The sequence below is a fragment of the Drosophila montana genome, unplaced genomic scaffold, assembly GCF_035044405.1.
Source record: "Drosophila montana isolate Dmon_TW-CO22-7 unplaced genomic scaffold, ASM3504440v1 contig_1505_1, whole genome shotgun sequence".
In the NCBI taxonomy this organism is placed as follows: domain Eukaryota; kingdom Metazoa; phylum Arthropoda; class Insecta; order Diptera; family Drosophilidae; genus Drosophila; species Drosophila montana.
This window is the reverse complement of record NW_026996452.1, coordinates 2801241-2812328: the sequence shown is the minus strand read 5'-3', so window position 1 is coordinate 2812328 and position 11088 is coordinate 2801241. Positions and strand designations below refer to the sequence as shown.

Below are 11088 nucleotides of genomic sequence, written 5' to 3'. Positions count from 1 at the left end.
TTAAATAAAGCAAACAAATACTTACATGATGTCAATAGCTATAAATACCTTTCCTTTTCTGAAATCGAAATGTTTACCTTGAGCAAACAATAGAATTTGGCCTATGCCAGGGCCGGCCGCCTCTGCTAGCTTCTCCTCTGCCCCTGTCACTGCCGCTGCCTCTACCTCTGCCTCTGCCTCTGCCTCTGCCAGCGCCAATAACAATAAGACAAACAGCCTATACAGACATCACTTAAACTGTCCAACTGTGTGCGGCTCATGGGATACTACAACCCAAAAAAAGTCAAACTTAACTTTTCCTTTTTTTTTTTGTTGCTCCGACATAAAACGCACTTTGGCTTCCACAGACAATTTCCGTTTCCTGTTGTTAGACGAACAGCTGCTGCGGTCTGTTACTCACGAAGGCACAAAAGTGATAGAGCCAATAAAAATGGCCGCCAATTGCGGTCGGCCTGTTGAGCAGCCTCGAAAGTATGCTGCACATAAAATACTCTAAATTCGAGTGGACAACTTCTAGCACTGATATAATGTTCTTAGAAATTACCTTATACAATTTTTATTTATTTTTTTTCCATGACGATTAAGCCTGAGGACCAGGCTTGGCGCGAAAACACCTGAGCTAGCTATTGTTATAAAAATGTGTGTTTTGATACAATATAAAGAAATTAACTACAAAAAAAAAAATAATAAAAATAATAATTTTTTAAACGCCGCAGTCTAAACTTTGAAAGCACATTAAAAGCTTACCACAATTTCTTTAAAGCTTTTGCATTATTTCCTAAGTTGTTAAGTAGGCTGAAAGTATAAAGCGGAGCTTTCAACTCCATAACTCAAGTATTTTACGGTAAAAGCTTACATGGTCAGGCGCTTTATGAGATTTTATAGACTAAAGCTCACAAATCGTGTTGTAATAACAACAAGTAAGAGTATGAATGAAAGATATCTCTCGTACGTATTTCCCTTCGCTTTGCTTAATCATTAAGTGCTATTCAAAGGAAAATCAAGACTTATTCTACCAAAGCGAGCTTTAAGACTTATATGAAAACACTTTGTGCCTGATTGGCACTTCAATTTAATCATAAAGCTTTTTGCCTGAGCACATATCACTGGTCAAAGCCGAGGCTAAGCAGCGTATTAGACCACTACTTAGCTCAAGGTAATAGGTATACCCTACCACTGGGTTTCATTCTCACCCCTTCTGTTACTCCTCTGCCCACTCCCAGCCCTCTGCAATTGCCGTTTTCTTCTGGTCAGTTGGTCAAAAGCTTTGCTGCCTTTTAAGCGCATTTACTTTGCTTTTTCCATGGCTACTTACTTGAAATTCTGTTCGGTTCGGTTTTAGTTCAACAGCTGCTGCTTCTGCTTGCCACTTGTTGCTGCCGTTTCTAGGGCGCGTCTTAAGCCCGTCTCCGCAACTGCGTGCCCTGCCTCGTCCTTCTGCCATATGTGAGCTGATTATGTTAATGCTGTGGCCCATTTAATACGCTGCCAAGTCAAATGGCACTTGGGTGCAAATTGAATTAAAAAGTTCACTGCAAGGCAACATCGCAATTAAATTAAAACTTTTCAATTTTATTGCGATTTTATGACTTGTGCTAAAAAGAAGTGAAATTAAAAGTGGAGAAAGTCGAACAATCATTAAAGACGAGTTACGAGAAGGCCAAGATGAGCTGCTGCTAATAAAGAGCGGTAAAAATAAGTTTAAAAAAGGTGTAAGTAAGATTTTGTTGGGTTTTTTCTTTAGCTTAGAGAATAGAACTAGAAAATGTTGTCATTTTCTCCCCTTCATTCCTTGAGGTTTATTTTAATTACTAAAGTTGTTTTAAGACCTAGTACTTCGATTGTATAACATTTTTAATTTAAGACTTTAAATAATATATTACAAAAATATTTTATATAAGAGACAGAAATATAAGCTTTTTTCCTTTTTGAATTTTGGAAAGTCTATTGTTAACAACAGAATTTACTTCTGGCCATCTTAGAGCAAATGAACAGCTACGCTGACCTGCATTTAAAGCTCCTTAAGTGGTCGTCAACCCTCGGGACATGCCAATGGAGTTTTGGGTGGGTTGGAAGTTAGTGTGGGGCGGTCGGGGCGGGTAGGCAGCAAACAAAAATTCATTAAAATTTTGCATATTTTTAAAACTTGAGTGACCCGCGTGCTGCCTTGGGGCACTTTTGGCCTTTAAAGTGGCTCCCACTGCGCCAAATTCTCTTGTTTATGCCTCGTAATGTGGCAGCTTAAGTATTTTACCCTGAAAAGTATGCAGCAAAAACCTCTAGCGAGTGTAAAATTTAAGCAAATGCAAACAAAATAACGAAAAAAAAGTTTTTAATATGCGGATAGCTTTAATTAAATATGTTTTCCACTTGGAAAAAACCAACGCAGAGGAGAAAAAACCAAAACAATAACAAGAATTACAAAACAAAGTATGCTGTGCTGGTCTCTATGTGTGTGTGTGTGTGTTTTTTTTATTTTTTTTTTTGGTTTTCTTTTTGTTTAACATAAACATAAATGTTGGTTGGTGTGCAAACAAACAAGTTTTTTCCGGTTTTTCTCGGGTTTCTCCATGCTAAAATACTTTACGGGTTACGGGCTTTATTTTCTGCTTACCATGTTAAAACATGGTTTAGCTAGCTTTATTTTGGCATGCTTAAGCATGCTTGTATTAGTTGCCTTAAGTTAAAAGGTGTTTAGCTGCAGAAGTAATTAATCTGACTATTTGTCTAAGAGCCACTTTAAAGGATTTATAGGCCTTATCATTATTTTTATCAGTCTGGAGAAAATTAGTTCAGAAATTGTACAGCCACGCTTTTGGAGAAACGTTTAAGGATGTCAATCAAAAAGGAATTGAAAAATTTACAGCTGTTAAAAGAGTGTACGAAGTGTACAAAAGTAAAATGTATCAATAGAATATTTCCAAAAAAAAAAAAAAGTTGTAAGAAACGCAGGTAAAAACGAAAAAGAAAGAAAGCAAATGGGTGAGAAAGACAGAGGAAAAAGATAGAATAAAGTGCAAAAAATAAGCAATGAAGTATGATTAAGACGAAAGATCAACAGAAAGAGCAAGATAGGAAGTGCTTAACGGGAAGATAAAGTCATCAGAGAAAGATGGATGGAAGTTACAAGAAATTTGAAGAAGAAAAGAGAGAGAGATCGCGAACAACATAGAGGGATTGAGAGGGAGATCGAGCGTGAGAGAGAGAGAGAGAGAGAGAGAGACAGCGAATTCGAGAGATAGACTGATCTCTCTTAAGAGTTAAAAACGCATTAGATGAGATTGTTGAGTGAGAACTTTAATATTAATACGCAATAATTAATATCTCGCGAAATTTTATTAAAAATTCAGCGTTTTATTCATTCTTATTCGATTATCAGGCGCCCAGCTTGAGGGATGCATCATCATTTATGCTACTTGTGTATAATGATATCTCATTATATATTTAATTTTCAGCTCTTCATTTCGTTTATCAGCTGGACGGCATCTTTATTATTAATTTCATTATTAAACATATATTTTCTTATGCTCTTCCTTTGGGTACTCCCAATTCGGGGAAAATCTGCTGAAAGCCTTTCAGCATTCCTTTCCTTTCGCTGCTGCCATTGATAATAATTTATTATGAATTTCTTTATTATTTTGCTGCTGTGCTGTGAATCAGTGGGCCTTGTTGTTGGTGTTGCTTTTTGTACTCGTCTTTGTCTCTTCTCCTCGATTTACATTCTCTTATTCGTTGTCGTGTGCCTACAAGGAAGTTTAAATAAACATAAAATGGCGACACGCGCATGAATAAGGCAGCAGGGCGTACGTCTGCATATGCAGCATATACACAATTTATGCCATGCACACTCTGACACCCTTTCACACACACACACTCACACACACAAGCCCACGCACAACATATGAAAACAAACAAATTGACATGCCGATGCCGAAAATGCAAACAAAATGTTGGCATATAGCGGCCGAGGCCCAGATATGGAAGTTGTGCAAAAATCTTTTTGCTGTTGGGTAAATGTTTTAAAAATTGTTGTAAAATTCATCGGATATGAAAATCTAATGATTTGTAAAGTCGCCGATAAGCGCGAGGCGCCCTCTGGCGGGCGGCAACCGACAACAACAAAAAGAGGCTGAAAAACTGTTGCGATTGGTGGGGAAAGTGTTAAAGGATTTTCCGCATTTATTGAAATATTAATATTTGCCTTTTCTCCCAGTCCTGAGCATTGGATTGTGTGCGTGTAAAATTATTGAAAACTTTGGCATGCAAAGTTTGCCGTAGCTATATTTTCGGGTCTATCCGTAAGTTTTCGCATGTGCGTATACCACAAATGTTTGAACAAAGAAAATTCAATGGGCTAAAAGTTTGTACCCGAAAACAAAATCAATTCAAAGTTTGTGTTTCTGTAACTCTTTTCCCTTTCTTTTGTGGGTCAATGGCGCTTAGCCTTTTCCATCGCCCCCCAAATTGATAAGCCATCTGGGGCCTCACTCGATGCATTTAAGAGGATTAACAGCCTTTAGATAGTAAATTATGCTGAAACTCAGCTGAGGTCTGTTCGCATTTCGCAATTGTATTGTATATATATTTGATTTATTTTAGAAATTTATTTTTGCTCTTAAGCAAAATCTCTGCTCAGTTTCCAGCGCGTGGCATTAAAAAATATTTACTGTGTCTAGACTTTGCTGCGCATAAATCAAATGCATTGGCCGAGGAGAGTCTTACTGCAGTTTTTCGGCCACAAAAACAAGTAAAACAGAAAGCAAAAGTGTGCTACTTGTAAATGTTTGACCAAGAAATACCCTGTACGCTCACTTAAGAGTTAAGAAAATGAGAATTCTTATAGAAAATATTTTATACCTGATACTAGTCGTTCCCTATAGAACTCTTTATTCAATATATTTGGAAAACAATGAGTTTGGAGCTAATTGAATTCGGCATGGATCGACCAAATTCTATAAAGTAGTAGCTCGAGTATACCCTTTCACTCTCTTCTATTACAGGGCATAAGAATATAAAAATAAATAAAATTGTAGCCATAATGTAGTTCTTATTGTGCGTGCTTGTGTGTCTGCGTTGCGTATACTTAATGTGCGGCATCGAGTTCTGTGAAAGTGCCAAAATGCGCAAGACTGTGTGTGCCCGTGTGTGTATATATACATATATATATATTTATGTGTGTTGGTATTTTATAAATTTTATTTATATGCTTTTAAGTCAAGTTTTCAGTTGGTTGCTTTGGTGTTTCCTTGCGAAGCACCGCAAATGTATTTAAAAGTCGAAATGTAAAGAAAAACAGGAAATGGCAATTAGTTTGGTCAAGTGCTAAGCATTGACTATAATTTAGGTTTTTCTATCGATTTCAAGAATATTGTAGCTATTTTCTGCTATAGGAAGTGTTATTGACCTGCGGCTGAGTTCACGTTTGAACTAATTTTATAACAGGATATCTTTAAACGCAACTAGTTTTAGAAAAAAAACTGGAAGTACCAACGTTTATATAATCATTTTTTTAAAGATATTTTATCGAATTCCTGCTTTTGTTTTTCAATATACACCTCCCATTGACTTGCAAATTTTCTGATTAAACACCAAACATTTCTTAAACTGTGTACGACATTATTTGACAATTTGGTAAAAAATATAATTTAAACATTAATATAAACATCTCAGTCGCCGCGTCTCAGACCGCTCGGATCGAGCACAAATCGCATTCCGAAAGCAAAACGATCAGTCGGCAGACTCATCACCACACTAAAGCCCATTTGTATCGGTATATAAGACAGATATCTAACGAATATCAACAATATATGATTATAAGATGCATATGATTATTACATCAGCTAAAAACGTACTTGGTCCACATGAAACCAACCAGCGCATCCGAATCGATCATTCCGTGTACGGCACAGTTCCAGAAATTCCATTGATAGCATATAGTGGCAATTGTTTTGCGTGTACTGCGATTCCAGGCTAATAGATTGGCCATCTGGATTTGTGGATGAATGCGCTGCCAATAGCTAACGTCCAGACCCTGACGGGAGGCGGTTGCCGCAAAGGAATAATGATGATGCGAGTAGCTGAAAGTCGGATAGTAGATATAGACAGAATCGCGTGATGATTATAGTTGTCAAGGTAATTCAAATGTCGGTTCAACTAAGCTTAGCATTCTATCTTCTCTATATATAAGAGGATTATATAATTCAGAGAATATCCCAACACTTACCGCGCAGCAAAAGCCAAGTCAGTCATGAGGTTCTTTGGCTCATTCCACTCTAGCAGTAGCTCGCCACCGATTGCCCAGTGCTGGGTAATGGAACGCATTACCGACAAAGTGCAACGTCCATTCTCATTGCGAACATTGTAAAAATTTGCTGCCCATGTGTCGCTGGGTCGCGTCCACTCAATAGTATATTGCGTTTCCACTGGCACATCCTCGCCAGGCTTTTGCAGAACGGCCTCCAGTCGCAGTGGCTTGAAGGGATAATACAGTATATTCAAATTGGCTGCCAATGTGGTGGGATGTATGTCGCCAACAATTGTTGGCGTCAGCTGAAAAGTCCAAAGAGTTGACGCATGTTAGATATGCTAATATGCTCATGTTCGTCCATTTACTTACCATGAAATCATCTAGTACACGGAACGTGTAGAGACCTCCAAAGCGAAAACCAGCGGCTCTCACATGACTTAATACCCAAGCGGCCGATATGAATTTATTTGGAGCCAATCGATGATAATAGTCAAGCTCGACGCCATCATAGAATTTGGGCATCACATTGTGTGCGAGACTGTGCAGGGTCTGTACATTGCCCGGATTCTTCTTGTTGGAGACGCCGCTGTGTCGCTGAAAACAGGATGGAAACTTATATCCACCAAATGGTGGACAAGAGTTGCAGGACATGCCACACGAACAAAATCAACTTGTCAACTATATGTATGGAAACAGCGTGAAAATGTATCTGAATTGAACTAGCTTTAGGCCTGAGAAATTTTGGGCTTTGTTTTGTTTTGTGGAAAACTGTTAATGTCTATTGTATTTACTAAAGTTTTCCACACTCAATAAACAACTAACGAAATGTTATATCGATCTCAGTTTCTCACTATACTCCAAAAACTCAACTACACAAGTGTAAATGTATGTGTGCGCGTGGCGTGTGCATGTGTGCGTGTGTGTGTGAGTGTGCAACATCAAAAATGTATGATACCCCCAAACATCAGCTGCCAATTGTCATTTTATGCGCCATTTCATGTAACGCCAGACCAAACGCCTGTCAACAGGAACTTACTCTCTCTCTCTCTCTCGCTCATAGTCTCACTCATTCTTGCGTTCTCTTTCGTTTTCTCTTATCTCTCTGCCTGAACTGTCATCCTTTTCGTCCTTTGGCACACCATTAGGCGCATTTCACACTTTTTACATTATTTATAAGACACACAATTTGCCTTGGCAATTCCTTTCTCTGAATACCCTAACATTGAGTTACTTTCATGCAATATGTGAAACGCTGCAGCCATATTTAAAACTCTAATCTCATTTACAATTATATTTTATTTATATTTCAATAAAATCAAGCTTAGTCGGATTTTAGTACGTTCACGTATTGAATTCAAATGGAAATATAAAGAGAGAGCAGTTAATAAAGAGTATTGGAATTTCAACCAAGGTCTTCTCGAATTTTACTTTGCCATTGCCGGCGACTCATTGGCGATTCGGTATTTCATGTAATATTTAAAGCTTTCCACGAGCCCGGCTGATTTAGTTTCCGGTTGGCTGAGGATCAACGTCAGCAGCTACTTTCCCCTACTTGAGGAAAATGTTGTAAGGCAAATGCAGCGCTTGAATAGTTTTTCTTTTTGCTTTTCTCTTTACCGATTATGTTGTTTGATTTGGGCTTGTGAACAATTTATTGCAAAAGATGACAACCGAAAGCAGATTTTGAAAGCTTCGTTGAATTTATAAATCATACAAAACTTGGTGCGGAAATATAATCTATTCAAGTGTATAAATGGGCTTAAGGCTAACAGAGAAAGTTTAAGTAAACGAAAGATATATAAATGCAAATTAATAATAGTATTAATTAAGTATTAGTTCTAGGTACAAGCGGTAGCTGTTCGCAAGCGTGGTTATATCGCTTACCACGCTTTCGACATTCTAATTGAATCCATTTTTCTATATAAATGTTCGTAACTGTATTTCTCCCCACTGGCGCATAGATTACGATATGTTGAGTCCAGATGTCGGCACTTGATGCCGGGACTAACGCCCCAATTGTACATCCGTTGCCCGTCCTGAGTGTCCGCGCCAAAGACGCAGCTGAGCATCAAGTACGTGTACAGGTTACTCGAGTAGCGGAGTACGGCGCACCCGAACTGCGTATTGTGCTCGATCAGCAGCAGGGCTGATTGCAAAATGTTTGTACTGAAAGGGAGAGAGAGAGAGAGAGGGGGAGTTAAAGGACTCTTTGCTCAGCCAGCGTAGCACTTACCTTTCATCAGATTTGGAGGGCAGGTGTAATGATTGGTATCGCGTTATGCTGCGTACCCGCGACATCCAGTTGCTTGCCATACTCTGTAGGGTCTCGAATGTGGTCGAAGTTAGATTATCGGTTTGAAAGCCATATAGTTCGGCTAGTCGGCCAATGGCATAGAATTTCTGCGAGCACATCCAGGGTCGGGGCGCTACGCTGCAGCGTTTGACGTCCAGTCTAGCAAATTCCGCCAATTCATTGTTCCAGGACATTTTTCCCATACGCGCTGCGGGCGGCAAATTTCTATATATTTTGCCACCGGCTACCTCATTGCGCAGCGTATTAAATGTTTCCTCAAGATCCTCTCTGAATTCTCGCTCTTTCAATAGCTGGCCAGACTCGGGGCATTCCAATATTGCCTATGATCAAAACGAAGATCATTATTCAATTTCCTCCAAGTACAATTCAAAACTCACGCCGCTATTATTACATGGCAAATTTCTGGCATAACAAGGACGAATATCACAGTAGGGACTATCCAAATTCCCTGCGCCCACAAATCCCAGGCAGAGCACAAAGCAAAGCGGCAACAGCAACTGGTTAACTTTCATCGCAAGACTAAATTAATCTAGTTAGAAAACTAAGCACTTCTGCATTTATATGCATCTAGCATCTAGCGAGCTAATATGCAATTGTTTCTTTTACCTTGGAATTGTTTAGAACAGCTGGCAAGCTGTTGGCCATTAGATATTTGTAACATAACAACAATTGATTACCAGCAGTTTTTTTTAGAATGTTATCAGAAAATTTAGGCTTAACTTATAAGTTTTCTCTGATTAAAAGAAAGTGGCTTGCGCTTAAACTTTATTAGAATTAATTTCTACAACCACGTAAACATTGTTTCCAGTAAAATGTTTGCGAATGCAACACAAGGCAGACAAAAATATTTCAATGCATGCCGATATTTATCAATTTAAACCCTACTGAAAAGCCAGACAGCAAATGAAAATAAAATAGTTTGTCATATGGAAAATATTTATATAAAGAATATTAGTTTAAATTGTTAAAATATTATAACAAGCAAAATGGATAAAACATAATACAAATGGTCAAAAACCTGACCTATTTTCGAGATGCCGAAGATTAAATACCCTAGCAGACATATATCAGATATGGCATGTACTAGGTCGTTGTTTTCATACGAAATATTATTTTTTAGCTATATATATGTGAGATTTTGATAAAGGAGCAAAAAAGTTATAGTTTTGTCAAACGAATTAACTTGCTTGGATAGAAGGAAACAGACAGAGTCTATCTAGATTATATTTTAATATATAAGAGAGTTCGTCCTGGCTGGTGTTAAACGCACATCCAAAACCTTAACTGAAGCGTTCTTTTGGGAATATTTAAGCTTTAAGCGGGAAAAAACGGTGTTAAAAGAAAGTACGAAAAGTATTAAAATTGTGCCTTGCAGACGTGACGTCATGAGCCTGTGTGTCCTAGGTGTCTGAGCATGGGGTTAACAAATGAGAAGAGAATTGTCAATTGTCAATTTTGATATTTGCTTATATCATTTGTGTTTATTTGCAAATAAAAAGAGCAATAATAATAAATTGAAAAACAACAAAGTAATAATAAACGAGTGGGGTTAACAATAAAGAACTTAGTCTTCTCATGTTTTGATTGTTTTGTCAAGTTGCAAGCGATTGATTCAAATTCAATTCGAATTGGAAAACATGTTTTTTGACAGATTTGAACAGAAGTGTTTTCTTTTGGACAAATTGAGTCAAGACAATAGGGCATAGATGCGTGGTAAAGTGGGGAATTCTATCGGAGATCTATCTGCAGTTCCTTGACAAAGTTATAAAAATGTCTGCAAGGGTATAACAAATTAGAAATACAAAGAATTTGTTATTTCACTTCTTAATCTAGTAAGTACTATATAATACTAGATGCATATAAAGAAAGTATCTGCTATGAAATTTTTGCTGGTTACCAAACCAAATGCATTAGTGAGCATGCCATTTGTTAGGGCATAAATACCAAGAAAATGACGCTGCCTGTTGGCTCTCCAAGCCGATTTCCAGTTGAGTTCATGAAAGCAAATGCAAAACTTGTTTATTCAACAGCTAAGTCGCGGCTTGGACTTAAGTATTATTCTTTCTGTTTAAGAATGAGCAGCCTGGAGAAACACAGAGAGAGAGAGAGAGAGAGAGAGAGAGAGAGAGAGAGAGAGAGAGAGTGAGCGTATACATTAGTTATTTAGACGTCGCACTTAAATTTGTCACTCAAACAAGCCAGTTGCTCCTCTGTCCAGACAACGACTTTGGACAACGCTTCTCAGGATTCAGTTTCCATTTGCCGCCATTTGCTCTAATTTAATATGCTAAAATATTGCAAGCCGCATTCGCAATCGCTAAATCAAAGCGCAGCGACCACAAAACTTTTGCCAACCGCAAAGCCCAAGCAGACCAAAGAGAACGACAGAGTTGGAAATGAGGTTGAAAATGGTAATGGGAATGAAGATGGAGATGGAGCAGGAGATGGGAATGGGTAGTGTATATAGATAGACTGTGTGACAAGGAGTCGGAATTATAATCATAAGTAAATACAGCAAGCCGCAAAA

At 38.1% G+C, this 11088-nt stretch overlaps 2 protein-coding genes across 2 annotated transcripts; both read right to left on the bottom strand.

The window, feature by feature from the left end:
* Positions 1 to 5573: 5573 nt before the first annotated feature.
* Positions 5574 to 7050, bottom strand: LOC135437364 (mitochondrial import receptor subunit TOM40 homolog 2). The gene is made up of 4 exons (XM_064695264.1): positions 6617 to 7050; positions 6224 to 6549; positions 5853 to 6077; positions 5574 to 5787 (listed from the first exon to the last, which is right to left on the bottom strand). Exons 1-4 carry the CDS (start codon positions 6896 to 6898, stop codon positions 5667 to 5669), a joined length of 954 nt encoding a protein of 317 aa, XP_064551334.1. The 5' UTR covers positions 6899 to 7050; the 3' UTR covers positions 5574 to 5666.
* Positions 7051 to 7965: 915 nt separating this feature from the next.
* On the bottom strand, positions 7966 to 9097 carry LOC135435393 (tabinhibitin 6). The gene is made up of 3 exons (XM_064692423.1): positions 8939 to 9097; positions 8481 to 8881; positions 7966 to 8413 (listed from the first exon to the last, which is right to left on the bottom strand). The coding sequence occupies exons 1-3, from the start codon at positions 9071 to 9073 to the stop codon at positions 8128 to 8130; spliced, it is 822 nt and encodes a 273-aa protein (XP_064548493.1). The 5' UTR covers positions 9074 to 9097; the 3' UTR covers positions 7966 to 8127.
* Between the last annotated feature and the right edge of the window lie 1991 nt (positions 9098 to 11088).